The 18,481-nt window shown below is 45.7% G+C and overlaps 1 protein-coding gene across 2 annotated transcripts in view; it reads right to left on the reverse strand.

Annotated features, from left to right (window-relative positions):
- Positions 1-18,481, reverse strand: part of LOC142498632 (calpain-2 catalytic subunit-like) — a 117,680-nt gene that overhangs the window by 76,680 nt on the left and 22,519 nt on the right. For both annotated transcript variants that reach the window (XM_075606871.1, XM_075606870.1), the window contains exon 9: positions 9,888-10,048. In XM_075606871.1, coding sequence (XP_075462986.1) covers positions 9,888-10,048 — 161 coding nt within the window. The remainder of the gene's footprint in view (positions 1-9,887; positions 10,049-18,481) is intronic.

An 18,481-nucleotide genomic window follows, 5' to 3' on the forward strand; every position in this document is an offset into this window, starting at 1 on the left:
AACGTCGCATGGCCGCCGCCGCCGGGACTATATGCGCGGCCTAAGGGTGTTAGGGGTGATGTGGCAGGCAATGGACGGGACAACTGCCTAAATGAGGTACTGTGACCACAAGGGAGCAACTTCATGAGCCAAACAAAATAACTACATAGCTTTACACTAACTGCATTAATTAAAGTTGCCCAAAAGCTAAATAAAACAAAATTGACACGCAAGGCAATAGCAGAACTGTAGAGAATGCCCACTACAAAAAAAGGCTGCAGCAGTTGAAAGCACAATCCAGATGTTTTGGGTGCCTGAGGCAGGGCCCAAGCACAAGGGTGCAGTAGGCTCACGAGCGCCTTCTGGCTCTCTGCAAGGCTCACCTGTGCAGGGGAAAGAAAGGGAACCCGAAATGACTGAAGGCCAGGTAGAATATGCCACAAAAGCAGATCTTAGCGACAAAATATGTACAAAAGCTGCTGACAGACCTGAGGCTAATGCTTAAAACGAACGGTCTGAAATTTAAAATGGACATTACTACTTTGGGAGACAGGGGGGATGAGCTGGAAAAAGAAGCCAGTACAGTCTTAACAGTTGAGGAGTATGTAACTCATAAATTACAGGACCAGGAAGAGACTATGCAAAATATGCTCCTGCATATAGAGGACCTGGATAATAGAGGGGGACATTCTAACATAAGAATTAGGGGTATACCCAAAATGGTAGAACCCCAAGAGCTGGTCTCATATCTACAAAAGCTATTCTCCCATGTGACTGACAAATCACAGGAACGGATCTGGAAGATGGACAGGGCATACAGAGCACTTAGACCCAGACCATCAGATCCCCCGAGAGACACGGTAATTAAAATGCAAGACTTTACTGACGAGGAAAAAAGGCCAGAGGCATTAACAATACAGGCATACCCCGCTTTATGTACACCCGCTTCACGTACACTCACAAGTACGTACATTTATTTTTAGTTACACCATACCCCTGTGTACGTACGCATGCTTCGCGAGTACGGACACCAGGGGGCGGCGTGCGTGCGTGCACACCTCATCAATACTGCAACCTCCTTCATTGTGGTCCCTAACTGAGCGGGAGGGCAGGTAAGGGGGAATGGGGCCAGGTGCCAGGTGGCAGGGGGAACGGGGAGATCGGGCACGCAATCAATCAGCAGCTATAGCAGTGATTCCGCCCGCACTGCAGCTCCTGGCTCTTCTCCCTCCTCTCTCTCCTCCCTCCTCTCTCTCCTCCCAGCTCCCTCCTGCTCTCCTCCTCCCTCCTCCCTCCTGCCCCTCCCTCCTCCTCAGAGCACGCTCTAGCCTGCTGCTGCTGCTGTAGAACAGAACTTTGCATGTGAGTTATGGGCTACGGGGGAGGAGGAGGTGCTCTTCTACTGCATTCTGTGCTTGTGTGTGCCTGTGTCTGAGTGTGTGTGTGTGTGTGTGTGTGTCTGTCTGAGTGTGTATGTGTGTCTGTCTGAGTGTGTGTGTGTGGCTGTCTGGGTGTGTGTGTGTGTGTGTGTGTCTCTCAGTGTGTGTGTGTGTGTGTGTCTGTGTGTGTGTGTGTGTGTCTCTCAGTGTGTGTGTGTGTGTCTCTCAGTGTGTGTGTGTGTGTGTGTGTCTGTCTGAGTGTGTGTGTGTGTGGCTGTCTGGGTGTGTGTCTTTCTCAGTGTGAGTGTGTGTGCGTGTCTGAGTGTGTGTGCGTGTGTGTGCGTGTGCGTGTGTGTGCGTGTCTGAGTGTGTGTGCGTGACTGACTGAATGTGTGCATGACTGAGTGTGTGCGTGACTGAGTGTGTGCGTGTGTGTGCGTGACTGACTGACTATGTGCGTGTGCGTGACTGACTGACTGACTGTGTGCGTGACTGACCGAGTATGTGCGTGACTGACTGAGTGTGTGTGCGTGCGTGACTGTGTGTGTGCGTGCGCGCGTGACTGAGTGAGAATGCGTGAGAGATTGTGTGACTGAGGGAGCGCGTGCGTGACTGAGGGAGTGCGTGCGTGTAAACCAAGCTGATCAAGGACCTGAGTAAAGCCGTGAGTATAGTGCCGGCGATTCCGCCTGAAACAAACACATTGCCGCCGCCGCCGCGTGCGCTTATAGTAAGCGCGACAGCGGCAATGCGACGAAGCGGACTTTGGAAGCCGGGAATATTTGATTTTTCAAGAGCTGTCACCTCATGTGACAGCCCCTAAACAAATTAAATGCCCGGGAGCCCGCGCCACCGCAAAGCGAAATATAACTTTCGCTAGCGGGGATGGGTGACGTCGCCGGTCGCGGGCACTATACGCGCGGCCTAAGGAAGCACAGCATTGTAAAACACTGTACTGTACAGTATTGTTTTCACCAAAGTCACAAATCAAAGTCCCAAAAATATATCCGTCAGTCAAATAAATGCACCTCACCTTCATGCCCTTTCAGTAAAAATACAGTACAGTAGAAGATATGCCCTCTCCTTCATCCTTCCTACATATTTTTAAAATAATTTTCCATTCATCAATGTTGTATCTGTCAGCACTTATAAGAAAAATCAGCTGACATTAAAGATTTTATTTTAATAAAGCCTACTGTATTTATTTTGGTTACAAATGCATTATTTACATCAGTTATGCATGTATATGATGTTTGCAGTACAGAACATGCATTGTAAAGTGGAAAAAAGGTAGTGCTTCACTTTAAGTACATTTTCACTTTACATACGTGCTCCGGTCCCATTGCGTATGTTAAAGTGGGGTATGCTGTATAGAGTTTGAGGGGGCCAAGATCCAGCTGTATAACGATCTCTCCACGTTAACCCTGCAGCACGTAGAGAAATTAAGGAAATTACCGTGCACCTTCAAAAAGCCAACGTGAGATACAAATGGAGATTTCCTACCAAACTGATAGTTATACAACAAGGGAAAGTTTCCGTCCTCCGATACGGAGAAAACCCCACTAACGTTTTTGAAAGACTTAATATTCCAGGACCCAAAACAAGTAAAGAATCACAGCACTCCATGACGCCAGGAACCACCTGATTCCACCCACAGCGGAGAGAACAACAATGGGTTGATGTGGGCAGTAAGAAGAACAGAAATACCAATGATAACAGCGGTCAGCAGAACAGGGACAGGAGGAGCTCGCAGGACAAAACAGAGACCACTGAGTGAAGAAGAGTAACTATTATAATTATACATGAAATTATCGATATAACAGAGAGTATTGACTACGTACTTTTATGTCCAACCGTCAGACTGTCCGATTAGAGGTCTGTACTATGCAACTGTGACAGGGTAAATAAAAGCCACCAGCTATATGCCTGGAAAACCTATGTCTAGTCTGCAGTGCAGCACTGACTAGGTTAACTTCAGCTGGGAACCTCAGGACAATTAGTTGGATCCCAGCTGCCTAATCAAGGTGTGTTAAAACCCCAGGCTGTAGACACATCGTGCTGGCTGTTGAGGAGAGAGGAGTAAGCTGCTGAAGAGATTACTGATACAAGGTCTGTTAGCAAAGTAGATGAATTGTGAACTGTCCGTCCCCTGCATAGAAAAATGGTAGCTACATTATTTATAGACTGTCTGCTAAAGAGAAACTGTTTTGTTTGGTTTGCTGAAGAAAAAAGCCATTTTCTTTTGTTTGCTGATGAAAAGCTATTTTTTGTTTTTGTGTGCTGTATATCTTTTAAGGCTAAATAAATAAGCCTTGTCAAGAAACCCACGTGTGTAGTTGCATGTACCCTTCAACAGCAACGCTGTGGATATGAGATTAGAGCAGAATTTTAATATTACCAAGATTAGAAAACCAAAAGACCCGAGTATTATACTGCTAAACAGAGGAGTCAAGGGGCACAGAATTAGGAAATCTCTATTACACTGGCGACACGTTTTATTGCTACCTGGCTAGTTCCGCAAGCCGGGAGATGTCCCGGCTTGCTAGCCAAATCGCCTCGGGGATTCATCGGGTGCCTGCGCCCCATGCACGCGTGCCCAGGGCTCCCCGAGGGAGCCCTGGTTTCCCGCAATGTGGGGGACGGCGGTGGGGGGTTCCGGGGGACCCGGCGGACCCAGAGAGGAGAGAGGGAAGCCCCGATCAGAGGACCGCTCCTCCGAGGCATCGGCGCGCGCACGGGACAACCCGGCGCGCGCCCGGTTACTGTCGCGGCCGAGACCGGGTAAAGGTAAGAATAAACTCGGCCGCGACAGTAATACACATGCTAAATGCAGCAAGATGTGCCATCGCTGCCAACTGGAAAAAGTTGGAGTCACCCACTATGGGACAATGGGAGTCGAGAGTAAGGGAGGTCATGAAAATGGAACAACTATGAAATATAACCACTGACACTAGGTCAATTTGAACTCTATTGACTGCCATGGTCAGATGTTACTGCTAATAGAACACTGTGAGAGGATTTGGAAGTGGACACACTTGCCATGGTGAGAATAATAATAACTTCACCTGGAGAAAGAGCTAACGCTTGAAACGTGTAGGTGGCGGCATTTTTGCCTGTGTATGCTGTGTGTTTCCATGCCGCTAATAAATTAGCTTTGTTTTTCACTTTGGGAATGCTCTCCCTGCCTTTTTGATAATTTCTACCTGCTGGAAAGTAGTGCTTTGTCTTTTTTGGTTCCTGTTTCTGCATTTGAATTAAGACATCAGCACACCTGTACCTGAGGACGTGGAGGACGTTAATCATCACCCAAGGATGCTACACTACATGTGAGTCCTTAAGAATTATATCTCTTCTACCTTTCATCACACTATATAATTTCATATATGTGTCTGGACACTTTATTGTGAGTATACCTTACTAGAGTGCCAAGTGGGATACTACCAGTTGATTGGTTTTATAGGAGATGACCTCATTTATTGATACCTAAAGGGTACTCCAGCTAAAGGATTCAAATTATCTTTATTGTATATACTTGCTCACGCTGAGCATTGCACAATTTGTGTACAAATATTTATGGGATTGACTTGTTTCTAGTTTCTATTTTATTTTTTCATTTTTTTTTGTCTAATTACAATTTTTTTTTTATTTATGTCGTTTTTTTGGATCGTTTGTTTTGTGTTTGTTTTTATTATTAATGCTGTCAATTAATGTGTTATTGTATATCCTGTACTCTAATGTATAACTCACTTTATATGATATTATATAATAAGTCTGAGTATTGTTGACTAGACAGCAGAGTGAAAAAGTGTAAAAATGCCGATACTGTATGTCTTTTTTTTGTTTTTAAGTTGCGTTGTATTGTTTTGTATATGTTAAATGTTATACAAATGTGGATTATAAATAAAGAATTTACAAAAAAAAGAAATGAATAAATCAGAATGGTCTCAACTGGACAAGAAGGTTCCAACATCAAGAAAATTCTCCAAGATGTACCCCTTTGAACAAATGGATGTGCGTCCGCCCAAGGTAGATGCAGCAATATGCAGATTTGCCAGGACATCCGAATTTAGACGGATAGTGGGTTCCTTTAGGAAATTGTTTGTGGTGGAAGGAGTATCCTGCAGACCAGCGATAGCCATAATATCCGTCTCCAGTGACATAAAATTATGGATTTCTAATGTCGAAAGGGCACTTGAGAAGGGAGTGAAAAGATCTTCCATAATCCGTGCGCTTTCAGAAATGAAGCTAGTGTAGCCCTCTCTCCCCCTAAATAAAGAGACTACTGTTACCTGTTGGCTCACAGAGGACCCAAGCCTCTGCCACGGGGAGCCTGGGGTGGTATAATTATCGTCTTGGTGCAGCGCCTTCACCTGCGAGGGATCCCGGCATAGTGGGAGAAGCCCCTCATAGGAACCAATCGTAATAAATAGAACCAAAAGCTTTCTTCTTCCCTCCTAAGACCTAGAGTTCTTAGGGGTTCAATTACAGATCTCAAAAGGAATAGTCAGTCTTCCAAAGACAAAGCCCAATAGTCAAAATAAAGAAATAGCGACAATCTGCAGACTTTGAATTGTATGAAGCTGATCAGCACTCTATCTTCGACCATACAAATTGCCATGGGGTTGCGATGGCACAAGCATTTGTTCCAATTATATTTCATTTGTCAATGGGACAAACAGAAAATGAATCGCTTCAGAAAATGTACCTGTCATAACAGGTAAATGAATTCCTGATCTGGTGGGAAGAAGTACGGCCATACATTGCGAGACCTAGAATGGATCTTGCTAACAACAGACGCAAGTGGGACAGACTGGGGGACCCAACTTGGCTCTCTCCCTCGGCCTAAAGAAATTGACCAGAAATTAGTCAAGACGCCCGCAAATATTTTTACAATGAGAGCAGTGCTGGAAGCGATAATCTTTTTCTCTCAAGAAATCAAAGGGAAAGCTTAAAGGTCAGATCAGACAATCTCACCACAGTAAGAGATTTCCCCTATATTCAAGTGTGCAGAGAAACATCTGAAAGACCTCACAGCTGTGCATAATTCGGGAAAACTAAATTCACAGGCAGACTTCTAAGTCGGCAAACTGTGGCCCCAGGGGATTAGTCCCAGTCAGACATCTTTCTCAAGACAGTTCAGGAATCGGGAAGACCTCAGGATGAGTTGATGGCTTCAGGCAAAATCAGGACGTTGACAGCATTTTGCTCAATAATGTGTCACCCGAATGCCCTCTCATTCAGATTGGAGTTCAGCCTAGCCTACATATTTACTCCAGTACCTCGAACAAGGCACAATGTTTAATTCCAAACCAGAGAGTTTGGTTTTGATGACCTGGAGGTTGAGCGTGGCCTGCATTGCAAAAGAGGCTCAACTTTCTTGGATATTAAAACTTCAATGCAAGAAAGAAAGGCATCTACTTCTAAAGTGTATCACGGGTAACAGCAGCGTTTTATTGATGCAAACTCTCTAATACCGATTATTGGAATCCATCTATACTGTAGCATCAATCTTGAAATGTTGGCAAAGAGGGTTTTGAACTGGAAGTCAGTACCAGCTCATTGAAAGTTCCAGTTTCGGCACTGTCTGCCTTACTGGGCAAGCAGTTGGTTATTCTAAATTTGATAGCATGTTTTTCTCTGGTTATGTATCGGATAAAGCCACAGGTCAGGGTACCACTTCCCCGTGGGATCTGCCCCTGCTGTTACAAGAACTCACTAAGCCTGCGTTTGAGCCACTCCAACAGGCTTAGCTGATGAAACTAACTTGGAAGGCGGTACTATTGGTGGTGGTCACATCAGCTAGAAGAATTGGTGAGCTACAAGCTCTGTCAATAAAAGAACCTTTCCTGGTAGTCCATGTCACGGGAGACCAGGTATTTACACCTATTTACCGGGATCATTCACTGAGCAAAACAAGATAGTAAAACAAATTGTAATTTATTCCATAGAAACAGGCGTACACACAGTGGATTACAAAATACAGAAGAAAACACACTTACTGAGGTCTGGGTTTTTAGGTTGACCGGGACTTGTCCCGAAATGTCCTGGAACTCAAATCGGCGTGAAGTTCCATACGCCACTGCTCTCTATTTGTCCGGAGATGCCAAAATCCCTTAACCGGGAGTTAGAACCAAACATCCTGAAACTGTTTTCGGCTTGCAATCCCAACCGCGACCGCTCTCGGAATTTGGCCCCGAAAAGTGGGATTTAGAAAATTTTTCGCGTTAAAATTTCGGAAGTCGACTAGCTGCTATTTCTCCAAGAGCATCTTTTGGTGTTTCAAATTTACCGCTGCTCTTCTCGCGCTTAGAATCTCTCGTCCAGATTGGCAGAGGGTTTCTTATAGTATTTCAGAGTTCATTCATGAAATACTACAGCCAATCCGTGCGTGGGAAGAATCCTACCAGCCTATCAGAGCGCTGTCAATCTATCTAAGATGGGCAAGCATGGATTCAGATTCTGACAAGGGCATGCACCAACCTGGCACCTCTGCCAGATGTCAGGCAGAAGCCACCCACTGAGTTAGGCTCCTCACTGTCTGGGTTGGGCAAATGGTGGTCTAATGACTTTCATTCATCCCAGGACGTAAGTACTTGAGCCTACTGTAACTCCGGTACCCAAATGGCTTTCACACTTGGACACCTCTGAGGCTTTCATGTCCAGGACCCGAGCAGACTTGATGGCACCAAGCTTGGTAGCCACATGGTTTCTCGGAACCGTGGACCTGGAAGTCTCCAGCTCATATACTGTGCACAAGCATTTATACACTTTAAACATACCTGTTTAATAAAATATGCTTTACACTGTTTAAGTTTTTTGGTTATGAGGGATAGAATGAGAATCTATACTTTTATTCCCACTAGCCATATCCCTCACACACTGCAAAACTGACTTTTAAAATCCTCACAGCCCTTATGTATAGCTAGGTTCTGGGTGATCAGGGTATTAGCTGGGCATCCCCCCTTATACTAGGGACCCCTTTACCGTTTCAGGGATACCACACATCCCTATGCCCCATACCTTTCTGGTCTGTGCTGAAGCAGGGAATCCTAGAGGTGAGTCACGCAAGCATTTTCAAGGCAGGATTCCAACCTGATTCCTGGGTACTTTTTTGGGGTATCCAGCAACTCTGGACCCCGACTACCTTGGCACAATCTGAGAAGACGTTCTCCGCAAAACCCACCCTGAAACTCAAAGCCTAGCAATCTCTGCTTGCTGGCACACCTGGAAAGGTAAAACACGGAAAATTCTTTGTCGCATAATTTTACACAATGCATAGACAAACAGTGGGCTCAAGAGCTGACACTCCCGAAACCCAATAAGTGGGCTTAACCTTTATTGTGACCCCGATTACCCCCTCACTGACACATCAGGACATAGTACTACTACAACCAGTACTCCAATTTTTGCCCAAAGCCAGAAAATCATAAAGAGCAACTTCTGTAGTCCTTGGATGTTGTAAAGTGTCTCAAGACAAACCTTGCCATAACAAAACTATTCAGGAGTTCAGAAAGTCTCTTGTTCTCCTCCTCAAAACCTACTATCCGTCATTGGATTGTTTTATGCATTAAGAAAACGTATGTTGTGCAAGGCAGGCAGCCTCCAGAAGGTTTAAGGGCTCATTCTACCAGATCCATGGCTACATCCTGGGCAGCAAAGATCAAGCATCACCTCTGGAGCTATGCAGGGTGGCAATATGGACATCTGTAAATACTTTGATTAAGTTATATCATTTGGATGTACAGCCCTCAGCAGACGCATGCTTTGGCAGTAAAGTACTTCAGACTGTTGTCCATACAAAAACTAATGAATGTATGCAGTATCAGTATATTTGTATAACTTATATGTTCACCCACCCTGTTTGGTACCACTTTGGGCATGTCCCTTTGGTGCCCACTGCCATGGATATGCTCAGAAAAATAGAAAGTAATGTTCCATGGCAGTGGGCACCAATCTCCCGGCCCTCAAGTTAGGGATGTATTAACGTGTATATTATATATTTCAGCTTTGAAATCAGCTGTGAGGAGGTGGAGTGTCAATATATAGGGTCTTGAAAAAGCGCTCTGAGAAGCATGAAACGTTGATGGGGCTTTTTTGCCCTTTTCTTGTCCTCATGACCATTAAATAATTATATTTTTTCATGGGAAACACACGCTCCTGTTTATTCCTCTATGGACATTTGTTGCAGTGCTCCACCATTCTCCATTTTTCTCTTGAATCTGTCCTAGCCAAGCTGGAAGGTGGGACTTAACCCTTTGGTGCCCACTGACATGGAACATTACTCAGGAAAAGAAAATTACAGTAAAATTGTGAAACAATTTTCTATTTTGCCTAATACCTTTTTGGGTGCTGTTTATTGCATCATATTTTCCCCACGGTTTGCAGCTGGCACACCTTGATAATAAATTGCCCCCTTAAACGTCACTTGGTTTTTCAGTACAGGAGAGAGCTGTACTATGGGACTTCATGAAACAGATAATATAGACACAGATGCTTGGGAAGGGGGGGGGTAGGGGACTGAGCCCTTACCTCTGTAATTTCTGCAGCCGCCTGCGTTGTGCCCTCTCACCCAGTTCCCATGGAAGGAGTTGGTGCTCCATGCCTGAGCTCTCTCGTCCCGCAGAGAGTCCGGTGTCAGGTTGCAGATTTCCAGGGTGTCAAAAAAACGCAGAAAGTCCTCCATCTGCATCCTGGAATAGAGAAGGATTACAGCTATCTCTCACTGTGATACATCACAGCTTTTTCTTACTGTGATGGATCACAGCTATGTTCTGCTGGGATGGTGGGTCACAGCTATGTTCTGCTGGGATGGTGGGTCACAGCTATCTTCTGCTGGGATGGGTCACAGTTATCTCTTACTAGGATGAGTATAGCTATCTCGTACTGAGGGGATAACAGTAATCTCTTGCTGGGGTTATTATAGCTATTTTGTGATGCGTTGGATCATAGCCACTATGGTGGATCACAACTATCTCTGTCTGAGATGAATCACAGTTATCTCTCACTGATAGGTGCAGCTAACTCTCACCCTACATTGCTAATTGTAAGGATTCTGCTCGATCTGTTCCGGGTTTTGCTGCCAGTTCGTGTTTTCCAGGCTGCCTGCCCTTTCTGTTTAATTTAGCCATTTTTGTTACTGGCAGCCTGCTATATAAGGCTGCACTTCCTGGTGGGAGTCGCAGAGCAAAGTTCTGTATTTTTGCAGCTCCTGTTGGTCTTTGCTGTCGCCTGTTCCTGTTACCTGTTTGGATTCCCTGTTACTAACCCCGGACCGTGATCCCGACCTCGCTTCTTTCTGCCTGACCTGACCTTTTGCCTGTACCCTGGAGTCCGCACAATTGCAGCCAGCCCGGACCCCTGCTTCCATACTGACTACGGATACTCTTACAGGACTCTGTCCCTGGGCTGTGATCGGTTTATTTGCATCCCTACCTCAGCCCTGTGGGTCCGCCTCCTGATTTGAGATGAGCACCGTCACATTTTGCTCGGCAAAACATGGACCCCGCTGAGGTAGCATGAGCCGTATCTCTCCAAGGGGAACTACTTTGAGATCATGAGACACGCATCGCCCAGCAAAACCAACAGCGTCACTCATTTCTAGCCGACTTCAGGACATTATCATCCGTCTGGATACATTCCCGATGTATCCTGCACTGCCATTGCTGGCAGCGTCTCCAGCGCCAGCTCTGTCATCCCCTACACCCAGGGAACCACGGATCCCGACACCTCTACGTTATGGAAGGGGCCCTATGACATGTAGAGGATTTTTGAATCAGTGTTCGATCCAGTTCGAACTCCAGCCCTCCATGTTCTGCACCCATCGATCAAGGGTAGCATACGTAATTTCCCTACTGACAGATGAGGCTTTGGCCTGGGCCTCCCCTCTCTGGGAAAAATAATCCCCACTGATTAATGACGCCGCTGCCTTTCTCCAAATATTCAGAAAAGTTTTTGACGCTCCCGGTCGCGTCTCTTCTGCTTCGCTCCTTCAAATCCGGCAAGGAACCCGCACTGTGGCTAGTGTGCCATTGAATTCTAAAGCTTTGCTGCGGAGACGGGCTGGAACAATGAAGCTCTGCTGGCAGCATTTTTGCAAGGGCTTTCTGAGTATTTAAAGGACGAACTGACTTGCCAGGACACCACTAAAGATCTGGAGGAATTTATTGCTCTCTGTATCAGAATTGATCTCCGGATGCGAGAATGGCAGATCGAGTGAGACCGCCCTTCAAGAACTCCAATAATTCATCCTGTTCCCCACTTCAATACTCCTCTTCCTGCACCTCTCCTAGATGAGGAACCAATACAATTAGGTGACACCAAATTACCTTGAATATGGAGTACAATTTTGGGCACCAATCCTAAGAAAATACATTATGGGACTAGAGAGAGTGCAGAGAAGAGCCACCAAATTAATAAAGGAGACGGACAATCTAACTTATGAGTAGAGGCTAGCTATATTGGATTTATTTACATTAGAAAAGAGGCGTCTAAGAGGCGATATGATAACTATATACAAATATATTTGGGGACAATAAAAGGAGCTTTCAAAAGAACTATTCATCCCAAGGGCTGTACAAAGGACTTGGGGGCCATCCCTTAAGGTTGGAGGAAAGAAGATTTCACCAGCAACAAAGGAAAGGGTTCTTTACAGTAAGGGCAGTTAAAATGTGGAATTCATTACCCATGGAGACTGTGATGGCAGATACATAAGATTTGTTCAAAAAAAGGTTGGACATCTTTTTAGATGGGAAAGGTATACAGGGATATACCAAATAAGTATACATGGGAAGGATGTTGATCCAGGGATTAATCCAATTGCCAATTCTTGGAGTCAGGAAGGAATTAATTTTTCCTCTTATGAAAGATCATTGAATGATATGACTCTGGGTTTTTTTGTTTGCCTTCCTCTGGATCAATGAGTAAGTATAGATATAGGATAAAGTATCTATTGTCGAAATGTAGCATAGGTTGAACTTGATGGACGTACTGTACGTCTTTTTTCAACCTCATCTACTATGTAACTATGTAACCTGAGCAAGAGAGAACTAGGAGACGTGACACGGGGCTGTGTCTGTATTGTGGGCTCAAAGGTCATCGTGCCCGAAATTGTCCTAAATCAGGAAAACCCCAGTGCCCAGTGAAGATAGAGGAATATTCTCTGGGCATTTCTTCTATTCCTTCTCCATTACAACCAGTCAAGTAACAGCCTGGGGACAACATTGCCACGAATCTTGTCTCACGAAGCCTTGCACCATTTCTGGGGTTCAACCACCCACAGAGACTTCTTTGTCATGCCTTCCAGTTTTTTACCAGGAGTTTGCTGATGCATTCGACAAAAAACAGGCAGAGGAGTTACCGCCACACAGATCTTACATTTGTACCATCGACCTGCTCCCAGGTGCCATCCCTCCTCTAGGTCGCACTTACCCCATGGTTTTGCTGCCAGCTCGTGTTTTCCAGGCTGCCTGCCCTTTCTGTTCAATTTGGCCATTTTGGTTACTGGCAGCCTGCTATATAAGGCTGCACTTCCTGGTGGGAGTTGCCAAGCAAAGGTATGTGTTTTTGCAGCTCCTGTCGGTCTTTGCTGTTGCCTGTTCCTGTTACCTGTTTGTATTCCCTGTTGCTGACCCCAGATGATGACCCCGACCTCGCTGCTTTCTGCCTGCTCTGACCTTTTGCCTGGACTTTGCTCCACTGCCGCCTGCCCTGACCTTTTGCCTGTACCGTGGACTCCACACCATTGCCGCCAGCCCTGACCCCTGCTTCCATACCAACTACGGATACTCTTACTGGACCCTGTCCCTGGGCTGTGGTCGGTTTATTTGCATCCCTACCTCAGCCCTGCGGGTCCACCTCCTGATTTGAGATGAGCACCAACGCATTTTGCTCGGGTAAACATGGACCCCGCTGAGGTAGCGTGAGCCGTATCTCTCCAAGGGGATCTACTTGGAGATCATGAGACACACCTCGCTCAGCAAAACCAACAGCTGTCACTCATTTCTAGCCGACTTCAGGACATTATCATTTGGCTGGATACATTCCCGGTGGGTTCTACCCCTGCACCGCCATTGCTGGCAGCGTCTCCAGCGCCAGCTCTGTCATCCCCTACGCCCAGGGAACCACAGATCCCGGCACCTCTACATTATGGAAGGGACCCTATGACGTGTAGAGGATTTTTGAATCAGTGTTCGATCCAGTTCGAACTCCAGCCCATTGCCACCAGCCCTGACCCCTGCTTCCATACCGACTACGGATACTCTTACAGGACTCTGTCCCTGGGCTGTGGTCGGTTTATTTGCATCCTACCTCAGCCCTGCGGGTCCGCTTCCTGATTTGAGACGAGCACCGTCACACTAATACAGTAAAGGCAAGTTCCCTTTATCTCCATGTGCCTCAGGAACAAAATAAATTAAGCTCTTCAGGTCAAAGACTCATTATGCCAGTAAATATATATACAGTGGCGAGAAAAAGATTGTGAACCCGAATGATAATGGCGAAATTCTATAGTTTTTCCATGATAACCTTCTTGATTCAAAACAAGTCTTTCCTTAAATATTCAATAGAGTTTACAGTATATTAACCAATTTCATGTCTTTTGAAACAAAAGGGTGTATAAATTAGACAAAGAATGAGTAAGTTAAAAGTTAGGGTATGTGAGAGAGTAAGTGAAACGCTGGTTTTATCAGCTAAATTAAAGGGGATAATTACAATCAGGTGTTTACGTAATTAGGTATATCTTTAGGTGTGAGTTTGGGAGGCCCCAACCTATATAAAGATCAGAAACTTTGTGCGTTTGGTCTTCACCATACAGGTGTGTGGAAACACGTCATGACACGATCAAAAGAAATCTCTGAGGACCCCAGAAGAGCAGTTCTGGATGCTCATGAGTCTGGAAGGGTTACAACACCATGTCTAGGGATTTGGGGCTCCACCAATTCATTGTCAGACAAATGGAGAAAGTTCAAGACCACAGTAACTCTACCCAGGAGCGGTCATCCTACCAAAATCTCTCCAAATTACATGGGAAATTACATGCAAATGAGCACACCGTGTCACCTTTTGCCTGAAATCCATTTTTACATGGAACCCATATAAGTTTATGCTCGTTGTTAACACAGCTTTAAAGCACAGCATGGGAATCAGATGCAAAGCAAAAGAAACCATTCACAGACATGTTTTGACCTTAATGGGTCTCATCAGTGTAAAGTTGGTTGTACTGCTGGCTTTGCAATTTCCAAGGCTGTAGGATTTAGCATCACATTTTAAGTTATGGTGGGTGAAAAAGGCAAAAAGAAACCTCCACCGTATTGGATATCGCAAATAAAAAGATCACTTGTGAGCACATTTACATGTCTTAGACAGGTCTGCACGCCTGCCTTTCACCATTATCACCTAGCATACAGTGCTTCCACTGCAGCAACGGATTCTGGGAAATGACCACACGGTGTCCCCTTTTACCTGAAATCCATTTTTACATGGAACCCTTATAAGCTAATGCTCGCTCTTCACACAGCTTTTAAGTACAGCATAGGAATCAGATGCAAAGCCTGCATCTGATTCCCATGCTGTGTGAACAGCGAGCATCAGTTTATAAGGGTTCAATGTAAAAATTGATTTAAGGCAAAAGGTGACAGTGTGCTCATTTGCATGTCATTTCCCAGAATCCCTTGCTGCAGTGGAAGCCCTGTATGCTAGGTCAGCAGTGTGCAAACTCCCCGCACCTGCGCCCCTCCTACCTGCTCTGCCCCTCCGTCGCGCGTCCCCTCACCGCTAAAGTTGCGTTGAATGACGCTGCAGGATAATGTTACCCGCGGCGTCATTTGACATCACGTCTCCATGGCAACGGGTGCCATTTGACGCCGTGTTGTCATAAAGACGCGTGACTGGAGCCGGGTAAGTAAATTTACAGAGGCCTCGTCCTCTCAGCGCGGGACCTCTGTAAATACCCCCCTACCCCAGAAAAGTCTCAAGCCGCCCAGTTTGTGCACCGCTGTGATAGGTGATAATGGTGAAAGGCAGGGTTGCAGACCTGCCTAAGACGTGAATGTGCTCACAAGTGATATTCTTTATTTGCTATATGCTATAGGGTGAAGGTTTCTTGTTGCCTTTTTCACCCACCATAACGTGTGTGTGTGTGTGTACTGCAGCAATATACAGTCTACTAATTGGTGCAAAGCTAATCACTATTCCTTCTGTTGTCTCATCACTTTTCTATCCTTTTCCTAATGTTCACTATTAAGTTTTAAGCACTTATTCCCATTATATGTCATTATTTAGTAGCATCTATTACTGCCATGAAGCACTATATATATATATATATATGTAAGGGTTAACTTATAACAAAATAGAAACAAAAACCTAACTCTTTTTCAGAGTTATGACTAATACAGCTTAGTCCCTAACTAACAGTGGGGGAAACTAAGGTCTTTCCCCACTTTAGACACTGTACCTGCAGCTTCCCTTTGCAGTATCTCACAGGGCTGTCTGTGTGTGTGCCTTCAGATCAGCACAGCAGCAGCACAGGAAGCTGTCTGTGCTGCCTTTTAACCTTGAAGCTCATTAATTAGGGCTCAGGTGAGAGTGAAGGGAACACACCCTGGAAGGTGCTGGGCCCTATGTACCTCCCCTCAAACACCTTTTGCTTCAATATATCACATATCCCCCCCCTTTGCTCAACCGTTATCGGGTGAGCACTTGAAAATAGGGCGGTGTATACTCGGGACAATGCATCAGCATTTCCATGTTTGGAGCCTGGCCTGTGTTCAACTGTGAACTGGAACCCCTGGAAACTCAAAAACCAGCGAGTTACCCGAGCATTCTTTTCCTTATTTTGTTGCATGTACTTTAAAGGTGCATGGTCTGTTATTAGGGTAAATTTTCTCCCTAACAAATAATATTTTAGAGTCTCTAATGCCTATTTGATGGCCAAGCCCTCTTTCTCAACTACGGCATATCTCTTCTCATGGACAGTTAGCTTTCTGCTGATATATATGATGGGGTGTTCCTCCGTTCCGACTCTTTGTGACAGGACCGCTCCTATTTCTACATCGGAAGCATCACACTGAACCTGAAAGTCCCTGGTGAAGTCCGGGGTGATCAGGACGGGATGAGCACATAAGGCGTCTTTTAAGCGTTGGAAAGCTTTCTCCGCCTGGTCAGACCACTTCACCATGACCGAACTCTTCCCTTTCGTTAGGTCGGACAGAGGGGTTGAGAGGGTGGCAAAGTCTGCTATAAAGCGACGGTAGTAACCGGCCAGGTTGAGGAAGGCTTTAACCTGTTTCTTGGTTACTGGTCTCGGCCACTCCCTAATTGTCTTCAGCTTTGCCACCTGCGGTTTCACAAGCCGTCTACCAACCGTATACCCTAAGTACTTGGTTTCTTCTAAACCGATGGCACACTTAGCAGGGTTTGCCGTCAGACCCGCTTCCTCCAGGGAGTCTAGCACTGCCTGTACCTTTTCCAGGTGAGAGTCCCAGTCACTACTGTGAATGATCACATCATCCAGGTAGCTCGCGGCATAGTCTGTATGGGACTTCAACACCCGGTCCATCAATCTCTGAAAGGTTGCTGGAGCCCCATGTAGACTGAAGGGTAAGACCTTATGTTGGTATAGCCCGCCTCGTGTGGAAAATTCCGTTTTTTCTTTAGTAGCCTGTGTTAGAGGTACCTGCCAATACCCCTTAGTCAGATCAAGGGTAGTTAAGTATCGGACATCACCTACCCGGTCTATCAGTTCGTCCACCCGTGGCATAGGGTATGTATCAAATTTGGAGACGGCAAATCATTACAGAACCTGATCGTGCCATCCGGTTTCAGAACCAACACGATAGGGCTCGACCAGTTGCTGAATGATTCCTCGATTACGTCGAGGTCCAACATTTTCTGTACCTCCTCTTTAACGGCCTGTCGCCTAGCCTCAGGTAATCTATAGGGCTTAAGATGTATGACCTTCCCAGGTTCTGTATGGATGTTATGCTCAATAATCGAGGTTCTTCCGGATACAGGGGAGAAAACTCGGACATTGCGCACAAGAAACTCCTTTACCTCCTGTTTCTGAGGGCCAGACAAGGTGTCAGCAATTTTCACTTCAGGAACAGAAGGTTCCCTAGATGGTACAGTCCGAACTATAGTAACCAACACTTCCCTCTCTTTCCAGGGCTTTAAGAGATTCACATGATACAACTGTTCTGGCTTCCTACTCCTGGGCTGTCTAACTCTATAATTGACCTCTCCTACTCTTTCTAGGACTTCGTAGGGTCCCCCGCCAGGTGGCCAAAAATTTACATTCTACTGTAGGTTCCAGCACTAACACCTTATCTCCCGGCCCAAACACCCTAAGTCTGGCATTCCGGTTATAAGAGTTCTGTTGTGAATTCTGGGCTTGCTGCATGTGTTGTCGCACAATCGTCAACACTGCTGCAATGCGATCCTGCATCTGGGAAATATGCTCGATTATGCTACGGTGGGGTGTCGTCTCTGTTTCCCAGGTCTCTTTGAGCATATCAAGTATACCTTGTGGGTGTCTCCCATACAACAACTCAAAAGGGGAGTAACCTGTAGACGCCTGAGGAACTTCTCTTACGGCAAACAATAAATACGGTAAGAGAAAATCCCAGTTTTTACCATCTCGGTCTATGGCCTTCCGCAACATATGTTTAAGAGTCTTGTTAAACCGCTCCACTAGGCCGTCGGTTTGCGGGTGATAGACCGAGGTGTGTAAATGTTTGATATTCAACAACCTACATAGCTCTTTCGTAACCCGGGACATAAAAGGGGTTCCTTGGTCTGTTAATATTTCCTTGGGGATCCCGACCCGAGTAAACAACAACATTAGTTCTTTCGCTATGCCTTTAGCGGATGTATTCCGGAGGGGAACCGCTTCCGGATATTTTGTGGCATAGTCTACAATGACTAGAATGTGTTGATGGCCCCGTGCTGACTTTGGTAATGGGCCCACCAGATCCATTCTAATACGTTTAAAAGGAACTTCAATAATGGGAAAGGGTATTAATGGACTACGGAACGATTTTACTGGTGAGGTCATTTGACACTCTGGACATGTCTCACAATAACGTTCTACGTCTTTGTGTAGACCCGGCCAGTAAAATCTCGTCTTTATT

Source organism: Ascaphus truei, chromosome 7 (genome assembly GCF_040206685.1).
Source record: "Ascaphus truei isolate aAscTru1 chromosome 7, aAscTru1.hap1, whole genome shotgun sequence".
In the NCBI taxonomy this organism is placed as follows: Eukaryota; Metazoa; Chordata; class Amphibia; order Anura; family Ascaphidae; genus Ascaphus; species Ascaphus truei.